The following is a 20,940-nucleotide window of genomic DNA, read 5'->3' as shown; positions in this document are numbered from 1 at the left end:
TTCAATAACAATATCATTAGCATAAATCTAGTTATATCAAGAACTAAAATCTTAAGATGGTTGATATAAAAGGATATAACAAAACTAAGATACGGCCATGTCTCATATATTTTAGTTAATATCATCAGAAAATATACTAAATTATGCATAAGTGCATAATTTAAGTTTAATTTTTAAGCAGAGAAAAATTATATTATACTTATAAAAAATGTAACTAACTTTTATTAACTTTTTATCTTATGTATGTTATTTTTTCACATGTATTTAAAATGATAAAATTTAATTGTAGTGTGTTAAAATGATATTAGTTTGTAAATCTTAGGATTGAAACTTAATTTCAAGTGACCATATGATTTTACTTTCTAACATCATCTCTTGATTAACTTCTAGCATATTATAATAACTTGATCTTGTATAAATTGTTAGGATTAACGAAATAATTCTTACCAATTACGATATACAAGAATTCTTGTTAATTAATATAATATTTATATAAAAAGAAATTAGTGGCATTCAAGGAATATAAATGAAACTTTTGAAAAATAACTAAGAATATTATTAAACTAAAAGTATATAGTTATAATTTAATTCACTTGCTTTTACTTCTAAAAATAATTTTTTACTTGATTTATCAAATCCTTAATTAATGCATCCGGTTTATAACTTCAGCATGTTGGCAAGGCGTCCGACTGTATTTGCTTCAAAGCCTCTTGGTGTATTAATGTAATAAACTAGTCTTATGTTAAGAAAGTTACAAAACATGAAAATTTGGAGGGAGATGTTTGGATATATATTTAGTAATAGTAATATAGTAATAGTAATAGTAATTAATAACTAATATAAGAAAAACAATGTTGTGGTATTGTATATGTGTGAGAAGCGTATATCCAAATACAAAAATAATATATGTATATAATTTTAATAATAAAAATACTATAGCAGTAATTTTAATTTTTTGTCTAAAAGTTTTATAGATTTATTTGGAAATTTTGATGGGGATTTACTTGCAGATATTTTCGTATGAAAATCCGCAAGGAAACTCCTAACTTTCATACCAAAACTTTCATGTGAATTTTTAGAATTTCCTACGAAAAAATTCGCAAGTAATTTACATACGGATTAAAACCCCAGGTAATTTACATACGGATTTTTTTTTTTACTTGCAGGTAATAATCCCCAGAAAAATCCCCATGTATATAGCCGCAGTAAAAATAATAGCAGAAAAAAATATATAAAATTTTGTATATTTTTTGTATGTATGTATGTATATATATATATGTATATATATATATATATGTATGTATATATATATATGTATATATATATATATATATATATATATATATATATATATATATATATATATATTCTGTATGTTATATACAAAAATTATACAAATTCTATATACTTTTTCTTCTGGCGCGGGTTAAAAGTGATAATTCCCCGACCAAATTCTCAGCAACATCCCATTTCGGTTAATCTTAGAAATGCCCTGTTTGAAAATCTTAAAATGCTTTATATTTCAAATTTGTATTAGCTGGGAATACAATGGCAAACATAGTTCATACAAGTGCCAGTACACTGAGAGATCTTAAGCTCAGGACCTTTAATCTTGACATATAATTTAATGCCACATTTCTACTTTGGAAATGATAAAAACTCTAAATACTATTACAAAAGGATCTCCAAGATTTCCAAAAGGGGTGAACCTGCAACCTTATAAAAATGACACAAGTACTTTTCACTCTGAAATTAAAATCAAGTTCACTATATCTCTTTCAAGAATCAACTGTGCTGAATCATATGAATATACACTTAAGACCATCAGTTAATGTTTGTGTCTACAGTAACTGAAGCGGAAACGAATGTAATTGCAACTCTCCTCTGTATATCCACATCTCTCTGTACATAACTGTAAATGCTAAGGTTCAGTGTTTGGTAGCCTGCTGAGGACAGAATGCTCTGGTTTGTGTTCGCATTCAAAATCGAGATGAACGAATGCTCGTTCAACGTCAGGGAGTTTCTCGAGCTTTATTTGTAGAGTTTCTCCAATAGTATGTGCTTCTTTTAAAGGCAAATCTTCTGGAAGTTCAATATCAACCTGTGTTGAGAGAAGCAGACTACTTTTAAAATGATTGACAGAAAAACCATTATGCTATTAGAGATTTTCAAGACACCAACCTCTACAAAGTACAAAACACCAAATGTGTATGCCCGAACTGTATCAATGCGCTTCACTTGGGGATGTCTTATAACAAGATATGTTAACTTTTGCAAATACTCGGGAGGCGCTGACTGTCCCACCAATGACGCTACATGAGAAAACCTTGTTCAGGTTAGCATCGGACATTCTTCGGTCCATAACAACATTTTAAAAGTAGAACGAACTTCTTTAATAAATTCGAGCTCCAATATCTCAATTGGGCTATCAAACAATTGGATTTTGTAGCCAGCACAAAATTTTGCAGCACTCACTATCATTTGGTGATATTTCCTTTTTTATTGAAAGTAATAGTTTATGGATTTGATTTAGAAAAACCACTTATACAAGATATATACAGAAAGAAAAGAATTTTTCATGACTCTGATTCACTATGATGAAGTGATGTTCCTTCAGGTGAGAAGGGCAGCAGAAGCCAGCCTTCATCACCAATTTTTTTTTCTGTTTCCACTCTCGCCATTAAATAACTAATATCCGTGTCCCGAATAGCCAGAAAACCACCGTGTTGAAAGAAACAAGAATTACCTGCGTTCTCTAAAACAGTTCCTGACCAGTTGGAGATTGTATAAATTGCAAGGATAAGGGCGCCAACGGGATCGATCCACCAGTAGAACTTATCACCAAGGACAGCTGCTACCAATCCGACTACATTAGTTACCACGTCAAAATAGTGATCCTGACAAAGATATCTTCAATTTAGACAAGTAGAGAATCACCATAAGGATGTCAAAGCCAGAAAGCACAGATACTAAACACACCTTTGCATAGGCACGTACAATGTTGTTTCCTGAGCTTCTGCAGTAGAGCCAAAGGGTAAGTTTTACCACTGTGGCTGTTATCATGATAGCATACAACCAGAAAAGTTCATCCGAGGTCATCTTTTCGGGAGATTTATTTTCAACTAGTTGTCCTACAGCCTGAATCAACACCTGAAAGCCTAAAATGGACGAAACTTAAGCACAATATCAATAGAGTTCTCACGGATACTTTTCTTGACATAGCTCCCCCAACAAATGTAACGACTCAATGGATTCTAAATGAAATGGTTAGCATGTCAAAGGAGATCACATACCAAGTGTAGCCATAACAGCAGCAAATATAATAATTCCTACTGGCTGCACTCGCAACTTCCCTATAGGATATTTGTAGATGTTGATATTTTTCATTGATAGGTGAGTCAACCACAGTATGGCACCAGCCATGAGATCAAGTAAGGAATCCAATGTAGATGCAGCAATAGCCAGGGAACCACTCTTCACCGTGGCATAGATCTGCAAGGTGCAAGATAGTTACTACTGCCATTACAGAAAAAATGCATAAAACATCACACTACTACTGGCATTGATATCCAAGGAGCAAAATGTGTTACCAGAGCCATTATATGAAATTGCATAATCACCATCTTTGCCAAACTAATTTCCTCTGGAGTGCAAGTACTGGCGAACCTAAGTTCAATTGAATCCCCTTCAGAAATTGCTCTGTACATATTGGATAAAAACTTTTTGTATATATATATACAAGTTCTCGAATCTGCTTGACATAAGGAAAGTTTTAAATTTAATGGTAAAGGGGGTTCAAAACTTGCCACCTAGGATTCGAACTTGTGACCTATTGCAATTTTTGAGCCCCATTAAATTTAAAACTTCCCGTATGTCAAGGAGAATCAAAAACTAATATATATACAAAAAATTGCTTTATCATATTTTTACAGAGCAATTGTTTTACGAAGGGGATTTAATTGAACCCCCTTCATTGTACTTAGGTCCGCCACTATAAGTATGTAATTGTTATTACCTTAAGAGCTAGCAATAAAACATTTGCGTAATTGGAGATCTTCATCGCCCTCTCATGTTGAGCTTGTTCTTCAAGATCCTCAGCATCAATGCAGTTAGATGCCACAATGGAATCAACTTCTTCAAATGACTTCAATGTCTCAAATTGTTTTTCATAGTAGTCCTTTTCTCCTATGGTAAAAAATAAAATAATAATAATTAAAAAATAATGAACAATTCAACAAAGAAAGGGAAACTAGCTAGCTTCATTGTAGGCGGGGTGCAATTTGATATCATTTCAAACACTTCAGAGTCTTAATGAAGTTAATGTGCAAGGAATAACAAAAAGAATTGTATCAAGCAGTTGTTCTTGATATACCTACATAGCATCAAGACTTATAATCTCCATTTCCAACCACGCACTCAAGTTTGATACTAAAGGAGGAAAGGGAATGGGACGAGAGATGTAACCAAACACCAATACAGGTTTTGAGAGTCCTTAAGATCTAATGGAACATGGTCAAAACACCAAATTTTGCCTAGGATCAGCATCTTCCACTAAATTTCATCATCGCATTATCTCTACCACATAACATAGTGTTTCCCCACCCTTCAACAACAACTTGTAAACAAAATTGCAGGTTTCAGCCACACTGACGACTAGTCGACTAGTGTCCTTAATCGTGCTAAAACATTATCATGTGGACTATGAAAATGCATGCTCAACCATTACCACAAACAATTAAGACAAAAAGCCTATTCCACAAAAAATTGCAACCCAAAAAACCAAAATAAATGAAACAAAACAGAAAATGACCCGATCAATTTCACAAGGTCTTCTCTACTTCCTTCACCTATAGAACACATGTATACTTTATGCTAGTCCATATACTTGAAATGTGCTAGGAAAGTAGTAGCTTAGGCAGCAATTTCAACACAACATATATTCCCAATCTCCTCATACCTTCTCCAATAAACATAACAGATAGACAAAAAAAATATACATGTTAGCTGCTTGATATACACAAAATATCAAAGAAAGAAAAAAGAAAGGGAAAAAAAAACAGATAACCAGTCCCTCTCTGTAACAGAAGTTTGGCACTTTTCTTTCTAAAGACTCAAACTAAGAAACTTTTACTAACATTGTGTTCTTTCACTTTGATATTAAAGATGATATAATCTAGTTCAATTTAATTCCAAAAGTTAGCAAAAATGACTCGTTTTTTCTCTCTTTAAAATTGACTCTTGACAAGCAAAAGGGTAAAGGTAGCTTGACGTAACCGGTAAACTTATTGACACATCCTGGTCACGGGTTTAGGCCGTGAAAACAACTCTCGCAGAAATGCATGTAAGATTGAGTACAATAAAACTTGTGATCCGCCCCTTACCGGACCCGCGCATAGCGTCAACTTAGTGCATTGGCTGCCCTTTCTTTTATAAGCAAAAGTGTAATTGAGGGAGGAGAAAGAGAGAACCTTTAGTTAAGCAAGAGGATTTGGAAAGGTCAATATTGGAGCAAGATTCAACATCACCATTATCATTAACACAAGACTTGACCTTTTCAGGTAATCTTGCCAAGAAATCACCCCTCAGAGATGTTACAGAATTCCGGCGACTTATCCGGTGGCTGCTCCGCCGTTCACTTCCACTAAGCTTCCACCCTTCTAACAATGGCGTCTTGTTTTCATTCTTTACTTCTTCTCCCTCCATTTTTTCACCACACCCCACAATTCAAAGCTTAAACTTTCAATTCTGTTACCACCCCATTGACATATATATAGCTGCTCTCTATGTAGAGGTTTTGGTTTTTTGTCTTTATTAGTTTGATTTTAATATGTGATGAGAATTTGCCTGGTGACGAAAAATAGTTGGACTTTTCTAGAAAATGTTTTTATATTTGGATAAAAGTTTTTTTTTTAAAATAAAATAAAAGTGGTAAAGCTTTTTGACAAGATTGTCATTTCGACCTTTCATAGTAGTTTCGTACTCTCTAAATTTAGCTGGTACAGGCTTGTTTCTTTTCAGCTTTTTCTCTTCTTTTCTTTATTCCCTATTAATATATTATTGTTATAAATAGGATTATGAATATCTATATTTTAGTTAGATTTTAGGGTTTGTTATTTAGTGGCAAAATCACTTTTTTCTTATAAATAGAGGAGTTCTATTCTATTATAATTCACCCATAAGAATTATCCCTCTACTCTTCTCTGCAATGTTGTTGTTTCATAACACAACACAAGACTCTAACCAATTGAGTAGAGGCATCTGCTTTGATCGCCAGGCTTTGGGATACATGCATGATGCTCAACTTCTACATAATATTGAGCACAATGATTGTCAATTGATCCATGAACTTTCTTCATGAATAAATTCCGGATTTAAGGTAAGTATTTTACCTTATTTTTCTCTTCTAAATTTTTGAAATTCTATAATTTGATTTTAAATACAAGCAAAAATAATAAATTTTGATTATAACTTTAATAGAGTTTGTGAGAAATTATAACTACCTAAAATGGTAAAATTTCTATGTCTTGCCATAATCAAATCCATGTATGATTATGAGCACAGGAAGTGAAAACTCCTCCCATTGAATTTGCTTCATTCTCGTTCTCTTAAGAGAATGTGGTAGCAATATGTAATAAGTCTGAAAAAAGATAAAATTATTACCGTGAAGGTATCAATGGATGTGGACATGACAATAGACGAAATTCTAATCGCCATCATTGTGGTAATGAGAAAAATAAGGATTCTCAAAATAATCCTTCACTCTGTGAAAGTAATGTTTGTCATCGATTTGACATGAGATTTTCTAAAGCACATATAGATAATTATGGTCCATTCATGGCTTGAATGTGATAACATGTGATTTATGAATACATATTTATTCTTGAAAGAATATAAACGTGCTAGTGGTAGTGAATATATCACACTCACCTCTAGAAGGAGGTTTGAGATGAAATAAGAAAATAATTTTATTATTGTAGCATGAATGGTCATTGGTCACGTATTGTGATTATGCCAAAATATTTTGGCAATATGATTATTAAAGTACAACAGTAATGCAAGAAACAGATCTTGCATATAATTTTGACCATGACCATAATGATATAACTTTCTCTTTAAGAGAGATATTCACCATATGGATGTTGATGAATATATGGTAGTATAAAATTAATTGAGAGCTCTGGAAGAGCCAATTATACTATGTTGGAGAAATAAAATTGATTATCAATAAGGTATTGTGTTGTAGTAAGTCTCAAAGAAACTTATTGAGTTTCTAATGTATTCGGGAAATCGGTTGGTTATATTGAGACTATAAATAAAGGAAAGATTTAATATTTTCTATTACTGCAACTTATAGCGGGGTAATATGTATTTGAAAAGTTACCCGTTTTATTCTCCAGTTTGTACTACACAAATAAAAGTATGTAACAATAAAATAGAATTTTATTGATATAAAAACCTATATCATAATAAACTTGGAGTTTATTGATAATTGCACACGTCATGATGTAAACCTGAAGTTTATCAATATTTGATAATTTACTCAGTTGGCATAATTAATTTAGCCATGTTAATTTAAGCATGATGTGCAAAAATAAAACTGAATTCACATGGGTAAATATTAAAGAACTAGGAATTTCTTTACGAATTCTCTTACGTTGTTTGTTCTCACTAATTAATAGACCAACTAAAATTGGGATTGAATCCCATAAATGCTGAAAATATCAAAGGTGAATATGGGATCATTCATCTGTCATGTATACCACATAAGATGCATTTATGATATGGTTATATGTGTGATTATTATTAACCCGCAACCTGGTATTTGCGAGGTAACTTGCTCAAAAAAAATTATTTTCGAGTATAATTTCCAGATTTTCTATTAAAGACAATTCATCTTGGTAAGTTGGTTTACATTACAATTAGTTTAGTGATGATAGGATAGAAACTCGTGTTTTAGCTATAGTATTGCACTCAAATTACTGTATTTTACTTGTGTTGAACCTTTAATTGGTAGTGTTTTTGCACTTATTGGGTATTTTATGCCTTATAGGGGTGATTCCGAGATATGTAGCTATGATGGAGCCAATCCGAGCTATTTGGAGCTTTGAAGTCTAAGTAGAAGCCCAAGTAATTAAGTCGGGATCACGTTCAGGGGTCGAAGACCAAGTCTGGATGTCAAAAACTAGAGAAACAAATTCACTCTAAGAAAAATGCATTGCCGCGCCGCATGGGGCACCGCGAAGCGCGGCGCGGCAGTTAAAAATATGCCTATAATAGTATTTTCAATGTGTTTTGGAAATCGCCACAGGCGCGCCGCATGTTGCGGTGCGGCATGCGGCGCTGTAGTCCAAATTCCTTAGAGTATCTTTTATTTTCGCTAATTAAGGGTAGTTTCGTCCGGGGGTTATTTTGGACTTCGGTCTAAAGGCACCAAAAACACCCTTTTTCATGATCTTTTGACAGAGGGAAGATTGGAGAGCCACCGAGGGAGAAGACTCAAAAAATCATCAAGATTTCAATCTACAATCGGTACAATACGAGAGTTTGTATCAAATCTTTAGAATTGATGTTTTCTTTGTTCTTAAACTTGTTTGAGATATCCTACTCCATTGTTATGGAGTAATTTCCATTTGGGTGTTGATAGATATGGTATTTCAATAGCTTGACTAGGGATTCGATTCTTGATACTTGCTAGAATTAATTGATTGAGCTTGATTTGTATTGTGGAGTTATTTAGTATTTTGCGTAATCGGAAGAAAAGTTTGATATTAAATTCATACACATCTTATGCTCTAGTTTAGATTAATGATTCAATTAGGTAATATAAGAAGCCTCTTGAATTGTTGATTGAACGAGAAATACGAAATATTCGTGAGAAATTACCCTTTTGATCATACACATCATTTTTATTATTGCAATTGGTTACCATGCTTTAATTGGGTTAATTACTGAAACTAGTGTTTAATCGAAAGAGGAATATTAGCTTCAAGTGTAATATGATAATCGGTTGAATTCGTAAGAATCGATCGTATTATAGAGTGAATTAACTCAAGAATTAGATCCCGAGTCAGTTTCCGTGCACCTATCTAGTCAATTACCCTTATTTTCCTCATAAATATTTCTTCGTGCCCACTTGCTCTTTTTAGTGATCAATTATTATTTGCTTAAACTTCAATAGTTAATCGTAGTAAAAGTTATCTAACCAAGTGTTAATTTTTCTGGATAGTAATCAACTGGAGATTATTCAAACACTGTTTAATTTCAATCCCTGTGGAGACTATAATTAATCTATAATATCTTTGACTAGCGAGCACAATTTAAGGGTGTGTTTTGCGCTCGTCAAATTTTGGCATCGTTGCCGGGGATTGGCAATCGATAGTGTTAAAATAATTTGTAGTACTAATTCAGGAACCAATTTTTACTTTAGTGTATTCACATTTTTTTCTCACATGCGCGCATGGTTCAAATTTTGATTTCTTTGGTGTATGACTCGATCCTCTTCAAGGGAAGTGATTCCATACGAACTATAATTGGAAACACACGTGCGACATCTGAGAAGGGAAAGATAATTAAAAGAAAAATCATTGGGACAAACTTCAACTCAAGGAACCATGAAAAATAAGGACAATGAATGAGTAGACTTAGCTGCAAGGGAAGCAGCACAACAAGAAGTTGCACGGAGGATTACTGATGAAATAGTCGAACTAAATGGGGGTCGAAGGTTCAATCTAAACCGACCTTTGGTCGAACACTAGTTCGAGAATGCAGTACCCCGACCGGGAAGATCATTGGGTGACTATGTTAGGCCTGTATATAATCAAGGAATGTCAAGTATCATACCTACACATATATCAGCAAATAAATTAAAATTGAAGCAAGGCTTGCTTCAAACTATCCAAAATAATTTCACTTTCAGAGGGAAGATGAACGAAGATCCTAATACTCACTTGATGCACTTCGACGATATAATGAACACCTTCCAATACAATGGAGCATCAAATGATGCTATCTACTTAAGGGCATTTCCTTTGTCACTGAAAGATAATGTGAAGCAATGGCTTCGCATCTTACCCGCAGGTTCTATAAGGACATGGGAAGATATGACCAAGAAGTTTCTTGACAAATATTTTTCGGCTGCAAAAACAGGAATGTTCAGAAGGGAAATTCATAATTTCTGCCAGAAGGAGACAAATGGCTTTTGAATCTTGGGAACGATTCAAGGAGATAGTCAGGACGAGCAATGGTTTATGTGTGGGGTGTTGATGGTAGACTAGAAACTCGTATTTTAGCTGTAGTATTGCACTCAAATTACTGTATTTTACTTGTGTTGAACTTTAATTGGTAGTGTCTTTGCACTTATTGGGTATTTTATATCTTATAGGGGTGATTCCGAGATATGTAGCTATGATGGAGCCAATCCGAGCTATTTGGAGCTTTGAAGTCTAAGTAGAAGCCTAAACAATTAAATCGGAATCACGTTCGGAGGTCGAAGACCAAGTCCGGATGTCAAAAACTAGAGAAACAAATTTACTCTAAGAAATATGCACTGCCGTGTCGCATGGGGCGTCGCGAGGCGCGACATGGCAGTACAAAATATGCCTAGAATAATGTAATGACCCGACCGGTCATTTTGAGAATTTGCACTTCGCTCGGTAGTTTGAGGGCATGAGTAACTCTGTATGATGTATTATGACTTGTGTGAATCGTTGGTTTTGGTTTTCATGTTATTCAAAATTAACTTGGAAGAACGATTCTCAACTATGAAGCTTTAAGTTGGAAGAGTTGACCAAGTTTGACTTTTGTGAATTTGACCTCGGAACAGAGTTTTGATGATTCCAATAGCTTTGTATGGTGATTTTGGATTTAGGAGCATATTCGAAAAATTATTTGAAAGTTCGTAGTTAAATTAGGCTTGAAATGGCTAAAATAGAAATTTAAGTTTGGAAGTTTGACCGGGGAGTTGACACTTGATATCGGGGTCGGAATCCAGTTCTAAAAATTTGCATACGTTTTTTTATGTCATTTATGATTTTTGTGTAAAATTTGAGGTCAATCGGACTTCATATGATAGGTTTCGGCATCGAATGTAGAAGTTGGAATTTCTTAGTTTCGTTAAGCTTGAATTGGGGTATGATTCGTGGTTTTAGCGTTGCTTGATATGATTTGAGGTTTCAACTAAGTTCGTATTGTATTTTAAGACTTGTTGGTATAATTGAATGGGGTCCCGAGGGGCTCGGGTGTGTTTTGGATCATTGGTTGAGAAACTAGTTAAGTTAAGGATTTGGAGTTTGACCATGGTCAATATCGGGTCAAGATGACCTCTTTTCGGTGTTTTGAGTGTGTGAGCAGGTTTGTAGCGTGTGTTATGATTGAAACGCATATATGGTTTGTGTCTGGAAAGTTCCGAATGAGTTTTGGGTGCTAAAACGAAAATTCTTTCGTTGCTGATTTTCTGGTGCAAAATAATTACGAAAATGTCATTTTTTATCCCTTAAATTTCCAGACTTCATTTAAATCTTCAAAACGTCATATCTCTCTCATTTTAAGGCCAAATTGGGTGATTCAAAAGCCTAGCATGACTGGAATTTCATAAGGAATCCATTGGAGGTATCAAAAGAGAGTTTCGGGGTAGTTTGGAACACGAAATGAGGCAGAACAGCTGGGCAAAAAATATTTAATATCGAGGGTTTGTTCATTTTCTATTTTTGACGAATTGGAGCTCGGAAAGAGGCGATTTTCGTGGATATTTTTAAGAAAAATAACGGGTTAAGTATTTTTAACTCAATATTGGTCAAATTACCTGAATACATGGTTGTTTTTAACATTTAATTGGCGAATTAAGTTGGAAAATTTAAAAAATCCTCTTGGTTTAATTTGAGAATTTGAGGGTCGAGTTGATGTCGGAATTTGATAAAATTGCTACTCGAGGTTGAATGGGCATTCATATTTTATAATTTTTATCGGGTTCCAAGACGTCACATGCGATTTTTGAGTGTAATTTTGGATTTTTTAAAAAAGTTAGTATTTTAATATGGGATTAATTTCTATAATTTGTGTTTACTGAATTGAATTAATTGTGACTAGATTTGAGCCGTTCGGAAGTTGATACGCGTTATGAAGTTGATACTCCGTTTTGGAGCATTGTTTAGTTTGCTCGACATTGGATTCGGCTTGTTCGAGGTAAGTAACATCTCTAATCTTGGAGCTGAAGGTATGAACCCTGATTATACGTATTATGTGAATTGTTTGGAAGTGACGCACATGCTAGGTGACGGGCGTGTGGGCGTGCATTGTAGAAATTAAGACTCGGTTGATTACGTAGAGCTTTATAGTCAATTCACTTGTATTTTTTCATGTATTTTTATGTGTTAGAGAAACTGAGCTGTGACTCATGTTAGAAATCATGTTTAGGCAAATGTTGGTATTATTGGGACCCACTGAGTTTATTTCTGTTGTCGAATTATTTGTTAAAATTATAACTTCATACTCAGTCATGTTCATTCATTTCATATCATCTCTCATTCTCTGTTGCTATTTATTGATTAATTATATCATCATTTATGGGCTGATTTTTATGACATTATGAGCCCAAGAGACTGGAGAGATTGATGACTGAGTGAGGCCGAGGGCCTGATGATGAGGATATTTATGGAATCGGGTTGCAGCATGCAACATGTTTTATTGATTGATGCCATGATTGGCTAGATATAGCGCTTGGGCTGAAGGGCCCCCTCCAGAGTCTGTACATACCCCTAGTGAGCGCAGGTACCTACTGAGTGCGAGTGTCGAGTGCGAGTGCCGAGCGATTGGTATGATTGAGTGACTGTGAGGACTGAGAGACTCGGAGGACTGAGTGGCTGGCAGGGCTGAGTGAATTGATACTCCGAGAGTACGCATATGGTTTATCACTGAGTTGCATCGCATTTGACATGCACACTTGACTTACATGCATAAAGATGCATTTTTTCTCATGTTGTTCGGTATCACGTTATTCATGACTTCTCATATACATTGACATGTAGGCATAGAGATATATTTTCCTCTTGCCATCTAAAAATGAAACATTTACCTATTGAAAGTTTTTGGAAAAAATTACAGTTTTCAAACTTACTCATAAATTGGTGATTTCGGTAAATGATTTGGCTTTTCACTAATATATTTAAAAAGAAGGTCTATTTTTCTGGAATTGTGAACTAGCTGAGTAGTTTATCTCTGAGCTACTTCTTTTATTACTTCCATTATATTGTTATGAATTGTTGTTGGCTATTGATGTTGGACCCCGACTTGTGTTCAAGCTCGTCACTACTTTCAACCTAAGTTAGGATTGCTATTTATTTGAGTACATAGGGTCGGTTGTACTCATACTATATTTCAGCACATTGCGTGCAGATATTGGATATTGATATAGTTGTGATCGACCGAAGATGGATTTGAAGATGTACCTGTATTCCGGTCGTAGCTGCCTCTTGTTCATGGTAGCCTTAGATTTATAAAAATCTGTTTATGTACATTTCGAACATATAATGTATTTATTTTATACCAGCTTTGTAAATTCTAATCTTAGAAGCTCATGATTTGTACTACCAGTACTTGGGGAGTGTATTAGAATCAGTTAAATATTAATTGAATCGGATATTTGTAAATTGGCTTACTTAACGGGTTGGGTTAGGTGTGGATTTTTGGGTCGTGACAAATAGTATTTTCAATATGTTCTGGAAATCGCCACAGGCGTGTCGTATGTTGCGGCGCGGTAGTCCAAATTCCTTAGAGTATCTTTCATTTCCGCTAATTAAGGGTAGTTTCGTCCGGGGGTTGTTTTGGACTTCGGTTTAAAGGCACCAGAAATACCCTTTTTCGGGATCTTTTGACCGAGGGAAGATTGGAGAGCCACCAAGGGAGAAGACTCAAAAATTCATCAAAATTTCAATCTACAATCGGTGCAATATGAGAGTTTATATCAAATCTTTAGAATTGGTGCTTTCTTTGTTCTTAAACTTATTTGAGATATCCTACTCCATTGTTATGGAGTAATTTCCATTTGGGTGTTGATAGATATGGTGTTTCAATAGCTTGACTAGGGATTCGATTCTTGATACTTGCTAGAATTAATTGATGGAGCTTGATTTGTATTGTGGAGTTATTTAGTATTTTGCTTAATCGAAAGAGAAGTTTGATATTAAATTTCTGTACATCTAATGCTCTAGTTTAAATTCATGATTCAATTAGGTAATCTAAAGAGCCTCTTGAATTGTTGATTGAATGAGAAATAGGGAATATTTGCGAGAAATTACCCTTTTGATCATACACATCATTGTTATTATTGCAACTGTTTACCATGCCTTAATTGGGTTAATTACTGAAACTAGTGTTTAATCGAAAGAGTAATATTAGCGTCAAGTGTAATTTGATAATTAGTTGAATTCATAAGAATCGATCGTATTATAGAGTGAATTAACTCAAGAATTGGATCTCGAGTTAGTTATCGTGCACCTATCTGGTCAATTACCCTTATTTTCTTCATAAATATTTCTTCGCGCTTACTTGCTCTTTTTAGTGATCAATTGTTATTTGCTTAAACTTCAATAGTTAATCGTAGTAATAGATATCCAACCAAGTATTAATTTTTCTGGATAGTAATCAACTGGAGATAATTCAAACACTGTTTAATTCCAATCCCTGTAAAAACGATAATTAATCTATACTATCTTTGACTAGCGAGCACAATTTAAGGATCTGTTTTGCGTTCGTCATTTAGCAAAATAATTTATTGAGTGCCTCCATTTAATAGTTAAATTATTGCTTATGAGAAAAAAATTATCTATATCAGTTTGATATAGGTTATATAAGAAAGCATATTACATTCTCTCCTACAAGTGGTTCATGGTCAGGAACCAAATAACATCATTTTATTATTATTATTATTATTATTATTATTATTATTATTATTATTATTATTATTATTATTATTATTATTATTATTATTATTATTATTATTATTATTATTATTATTATTATTATTATTATTATTATTGATGTGCGGTGTACATTTTGATTAATACCATAACACACAAAGATGGATTTTCAAAGTTGAGGAAACAAGTTAGTTTTTCTAACATGAGTGGGAGACAGGATAAACAATTGAAAAAAAGTTACGTGGAATGAATTATCATTTGTACATCTAGATCCTCGAATAAGATAATATGAACTTGAAGTTCATCAAAAGATAATTCATCTGCAGTATATTGCAAAGCATGCTAGACGCATTTGCTGACCCAAAGAAAGTAACTATATTCTCACTACAAATGCTCCTATTAGAATAAGCCCTAAAAGGACAAAGTCTATGATACGTTTAAAGCATATAGACATATCAGTTTCAAATAAAATTCTTGATAAAGAAGATGAACAAATGATCAAAATGATCATAATAAGGAGGCAAGTGATCTAGAAGATCACATGACATAATACCTCAAAAAATCTTAGGAGAGGTTTAGGTATCTGAAAATATGAATGAAAAAAATCTCTATGTCATGTCTTTATGAAAAATGATGATTGGAACCGTTACAAAATGTTCGTCGATTACATCTATGATAACGCTAAATATATATATGAGGAACTTAAGTCTGGAGAAACAATTCAAGTAGAATTAATTTCATATGAAAGATATATAGTTTCGGACATGCAGTTCAAACACTTGAAAGTATAAAATAAATGGTGTGTACAATCACTTTTATCAATCTTATATGTCTAGCATGGCATGAAAACTTGATGTAAATCTAAAGTCCATTTATATGACTTAACTTAAGACAATCCCTAAAGGATTTAAATCGCTTAAAGCAATTTATGTACTCATGTATCTTGCTATAACTTTAAGTATGATAATATGATAGTGAGAATCTCTATGGAGATATTGATAAAGATCATTCCACGGCATTTTATAAAGACATGACATATCTCTAAAGAATAATGATTTCAAGGTGCAACATATTCATTCAAGTTAATATGACTGATTTGTTTATCAAATCTTTACCAACGATCTTTTGAAGATGGTGCACAAGATCGGGATGTGAAACCTTAAAGATGCGAATTGATACTCTCACCAAGGGGAGTTAATACGCGGTGTACTCTTTTTCCCTTACAAGGTTTTTTCCCACTCAGTTTTCCTTGCAAAGTTTTTAACGAGGCAACAAAAAGGCGTATTGTTAGATATGTGTGCTCTTTTTCCTTCACTAGAATTTTTTTCCACTGAATTTTATTTTAGCTAAGGTTTTAACGAGGCACATTATCTATTGAATAGACATTCAAGGGGGAGTGTTATAAATATAATTGTATTTAAGGTGAATGTCTATATTTTAGAGAGATTTTAGGGTTTGTAACTTGGTGGCTAAGTCACATTTTTTCTATAAATAGAGGGGTTTTATTTCATTGTAATTCATCCTTGATCAATAAGAATTCTCTCTACTTTTCTCAGCAATACTTTTCTTCTTCTTTTATTGTTTCATAACAATTATTTCTTTTTGATACTTTTCTTTTGCCCTTTTTTTCTTTCCCCTTTTGTATTGAGAAACAACAAAATTTCCCAAGTAATAGTACATTTCTCTTCCAATACTTTACGGTTTTATTTAAATACTCATACTTGTTGCAATATCAACAGAATTCAGTCAAAAATGAAATATGCGGAAGTGCCTATCACTCTCGTTTGGCCATAAATTTTGGCTTTATTTTTTCAAAATATTTTTAAAAACGTTATTTATTTATGAAATATGATCATGTTTTGGGAAAAGAGATTAAAAAATATTTAAGTTCCCAAAAATTGGCTAATTTTTTTTCTTCCACTCACAAAACTTCAACTTTTCTTCAAATAAAATGTATGTCCAAACACAACTTCAACTTTCAAAGATTATTTTTCAACAAAAAATCAATTCAATCAAATCTAAGTCCAAACGTTAGCTTAGTTTAGTACTGTCTCTTTATTCTTGAACTAGTTACGATTAGCCGGGGTTGTGCCCGGCTCCAACAACTATAGTCAAAGGTAAAAATTTTTATGTGGCATCCAATTTTATGTCACCCATTGAATCTATACCTCTTTAAAAAAAATAACTTATACCCAATGTTTAGATAACTTTCAGATACATACACTTTTCTCTTCTTCTCTACTGGTGTTTTCTTCTTCTTTGTACTTAGAGTTTCTTCTTCTTCTTCCTAGATGCGAAATGGGTATGTTAAATTTGTTGTTATTTCGATAATTTGATGATTGAGATTTGTTGTTTATAATATTTGAATGTTATGTTTTAAATTTGAGCTCATTTGGAGTAGATTTGGGCATTGAGTATATTTGGTCTTTTCCTTTTTCTTAAACTCTATATCCAGTCAAATAGACACATAAATTAAAACGGATGGAGTAATTTTTATTCCCTCCGTCTCGTTTTATGTAACACATTTCTTTATTTAGTATATTTTAAAAAGAATGATATCTTTTTATATTTAAGAATAATTTAAATTTAAAGTTTTTATTTTACTCTTAATAAAATAATTTCAAGCCATAGAAATATCTATAACATATAAAATAATTTCAAGCCATAGAAATATCTATAACATATTTTAAACCACAAGTTTTATTTTTTTTAATTTCTTTCTTAAATAATATGTAAGTCAAAGATCATCATATAAATTGGAGCAAAAGGATTACCATATTTATAAGGTGATCTAAAAAAAGTTAAATTTTTTGTTATTTGTGTACACGAAGAATAAATTTGCCTCGTTTGTACTTGCACATGTTATGTTACTATTTATAATATCGTGTTGTATTTGTTAAGGATTTATTAATATAAAATTAATATTTTGTATATTTATTCACAATATATAAGTAAGGTAAAGAGAAGTATGTACCTAAGAAAATTATTGGGAAGTGACTTAAATGAAAGTAACTCATGTGTCTGGTGCATTTGCGGGAACAATGATTTTGGTCAATCCTCCTTGCAAAATTAGGATGATCACATCACTTGTGGTTTAAATTGCAAAGACAAATATTTTTCTTTTTCCTCTTTATTATATAATTTTATATTACAAAGTTTAATATTTTTTAATTAATATCTAATGGCGTTGAATAATGACTTTTTCTTTGTGATTAAAGTTGGCTGAAAAACGGTTTAGCTATTATATTCTTCGACATCATTTCTCATGGCAAATCACGTACCGTAGTTACTACTTTTTAAAATTAAAGTATGGCAAAGTGAGGATATGATAGATTTTTCTTTAAATAAATGATTATTCTTCTTCTTTTTATTGTATTTCAAGTTTTTGATTGATTTTTGCAATTGCTTAAAATTTCTCCCTTAGAATATTAGTTACCAGTTGCTGAAGTATTAATTTTTTATAATTAGAAAATAATCTTTTTGTCTATTTTGCATAAATTTGCACATAATTCATATAGCGTCGTATTTTGGGTGATTGTATTTATTACTCGAATAATTTTTTTCACTCTAAGTACCAGTGATAAAAAGAATAATATGTTGTATAACATTACAAAATAAGATTTTATAAACTCAATTTTGAATTACTTATTATCATCAAACATAAATACTAAATGAGTATATGGTGCCAGTAAAAGTGAGATACCCATTTCGAGTTTTTTTTTAACCGTCCATCTTTCTATAACTCTTCTCAATTTTGAGGATTGACGTGCAGTAAATGTGATGGTTTCAACATGTTACTAAGTTAGCAATAATTATTTTTTTAAAGAAAGTGTTCTAAAAAGTTTTTGGGTTACTTTTCTCCTTTTTTTAACCACAAAATAAAGATGATCGCTATATATTTTAAAATTGTTGCACTTGGTATGTTTATTATAATATCAAGCAAAATACTTTTATATTTTGTTCTACATTAGATTCGGTAAATAATTTCTACATTTTTGTTTATTTACATTATTATGTAAAGTTGGTTAGCTCTAGTTTATTAATCCATCTGGTCCATAATAAGCTAGCGTTTGGCCATAGATTCCCAAATTTGTTCTGAAAAATCTGATTTGGGTGAAGTTTGGTTTGAAGATGAAAATGCGTTTGGACATCAGTTTTCAAAACATATTTTCCAAATTTATTTTGAAAAAACATGAAACATGACTTATACCCACAAGTTCTAAAAACTATCATAAATACCCAACAATACCATTATCAATAACATTCATTATATTATCGCAAACCATAGTCTCGAACATAAATAAATTTGATACAAAATTATCGTTTTTATAATGAACTACATGATACACTATCAGATGACCGAGAAGACGAAGCAACATTGTTACAACATAATAAATTATGGGCTCTTTTATAAAATACAAAAGTTTGGGGCAATTTTTTAAAAATATAATAGTGATATTTTGGCCCAAAACAAGCTATTGAGCTGATTTTGGGATTTGGGATTTGAGATTTGGGATTTTGCCAAAATGTAGGCAAAATCTATGGCCAAACATGTGTTTCCTAAATAAAACCCAAATTTATTTTGGCAAAATCTATGGCCAACGGGTCCTAAGTGATCATTTTGTCTTTGGCACACTTATTAAGAAAATACGAATTTCAAGAGAAAAAAATATATTTATTAAATTAACCTTAATTAATTGTTACCTTGACACATTGAAATATGTAAATAAGGGTAAATTTTGGAAAAATAAAATTAATTGTGGATACTTATTCTGGACCAAAATAAAAAGGTAAAATGATCATTTATTGTGCAACTGGGAGTACATTTTTTATTTACTTTTTCTGATGTATTATTCTATTAACAATTAAAACTTGTTAGCAAACATTGCATATTGTTTTTGTACTTCTAAACAAAATTTTCGAAAGCTGTCACAAACTTGAATTCCTTAGGGTCATTATTACTATGATGTGCTGTAATAGGTAGTCCTGGCTATTATAATAGAAACCCTGCAAATTCCCATTTGGGAAATAGAGTGAGAAAACGGGCCCCACCTATTAGAAAAGCTATATATGCACTTATTTGTACATCACTTCCTTTATAATTTTGAATTTAAGAAAATGACATTTTTAAATTTATTATGGATAAAAAAATAGATATCTTATGTATAAAAAAAAATTAGAGTTATAAAACTAAAAATTAATTTGTAAAGCGGGTAAAAATCAATTGAATGGCCACTCTCGTTGGTATGCTATAAATAGAGCTAGAATGAGAAGAAAATTCAAACGGCCCCACCTATTAGAAAAGCTATACAAATGCATGACACTATAGCCCGTTTGGTCCACCTTCTATTGAGTTTATTTTGAGAAAAGTACTTTTCAAAAAAAATTATTTTGGTGAGAAATAATTTATGTTTGATTAATTAATTTAAAAAATATTTTTGAACATTAATTAATGTTTGACCAAATTTTTAAAATCTGCTTCTAATGGTATTTTTCTCAAAAGTGTTTCTCAGAAAAGTATTTTTGGAGATAAGCTACTTTTTTCTGTTTCTAAAAAATTATTTTTTTCCTTCAGCTTGGCCACTCAAATTTTTGAAAAAAATACTTTTGGCCAAGAACACATTTTTGGCAAAAAAGAAAGCTCGGCCAAACAGACCGAAGGAGCTCAACTGTGGCTTCTATAATAAGATAAAATGTTGACTTTTGACTTGTTATTTGTTCAGTAATTTAATCATTTAAATATTGAAAGTAGAAAATTTTTAAGCTTGCTTATTAGTTTAATGTTGATAAACTTAGCTTATGTGTTTTCTCCCGAAATACCAAGTTCATGCCACTTAGAGAATATTGATTGGTTGGAGAAAAAAAATTAACATAAATCCATGATTCATAATGACTCTTTTCTCATGAGTAGTTTGTTGTTTATATGTAAGAGTTTTTCGACATTTTCATGCCTAATTTAATCTAGACAAACATTGATAATGCCACTATCATTGAAAATGAACAACCAAATGAATATAAACTTGGATTG

The 20,940-nt window shown here is 32.1% G+C and overlaps 1 protein-coding gene across 1 annotated transcript; it reads right to left on the bottom strand.

Moving 5' to 3' along the window:
- Window positions 1-1,495: 1,495 nt before the first annotated feature.
- On the bottom strand, window positions 1,496-5,848 carry LOC107802905 (metal tolerance protein 4). The gene is made up of 7 exons (XM_016626487.2): window positions 5,469-5,848; window positions 4,016-4,185; window positions 3,294-3,492; window positions 2,980-3,158; window positions 2,747-2,897; window positions 2,182-2,312; window positions 1,496-2,101 (listed from the first exon to the last, which is right to left on the bottom strand). The coding sequence occupies exons 1-7, from the start codon at window positions 5,701-5,703 to the stop codon at window positions 1,922-1,924; spliced, it is 1,245 nt and encodes a 414-aa protein (XP_016481973.1). The 5' UTR covers window positions 5,704-5,848; the 3' UTR covers window positions 1,496-1,921.
- Window positions 5,849-20,940: the final 15,092 nt, after the last annotated feature.

The sequence above is a fragment of the Nicotiana tabacum genome, chromosome 9 (assembly GCF_000715075.1).
Source record: "Nicotiana tabacum cultivar K326 chromosome 9, ASM71507v2, whole genome shotgun sequence".
Classification (NCBI taxonomy): Eukaryota; Viridiplantae; Streptophyta; class Magnoliopsida; order Solanales; family Solanaceae; genus Nicotiana; species Nicotiana tabacum.
This window is presented reverse-complemented; position numbering and strand designations above follow the sequence as displayed.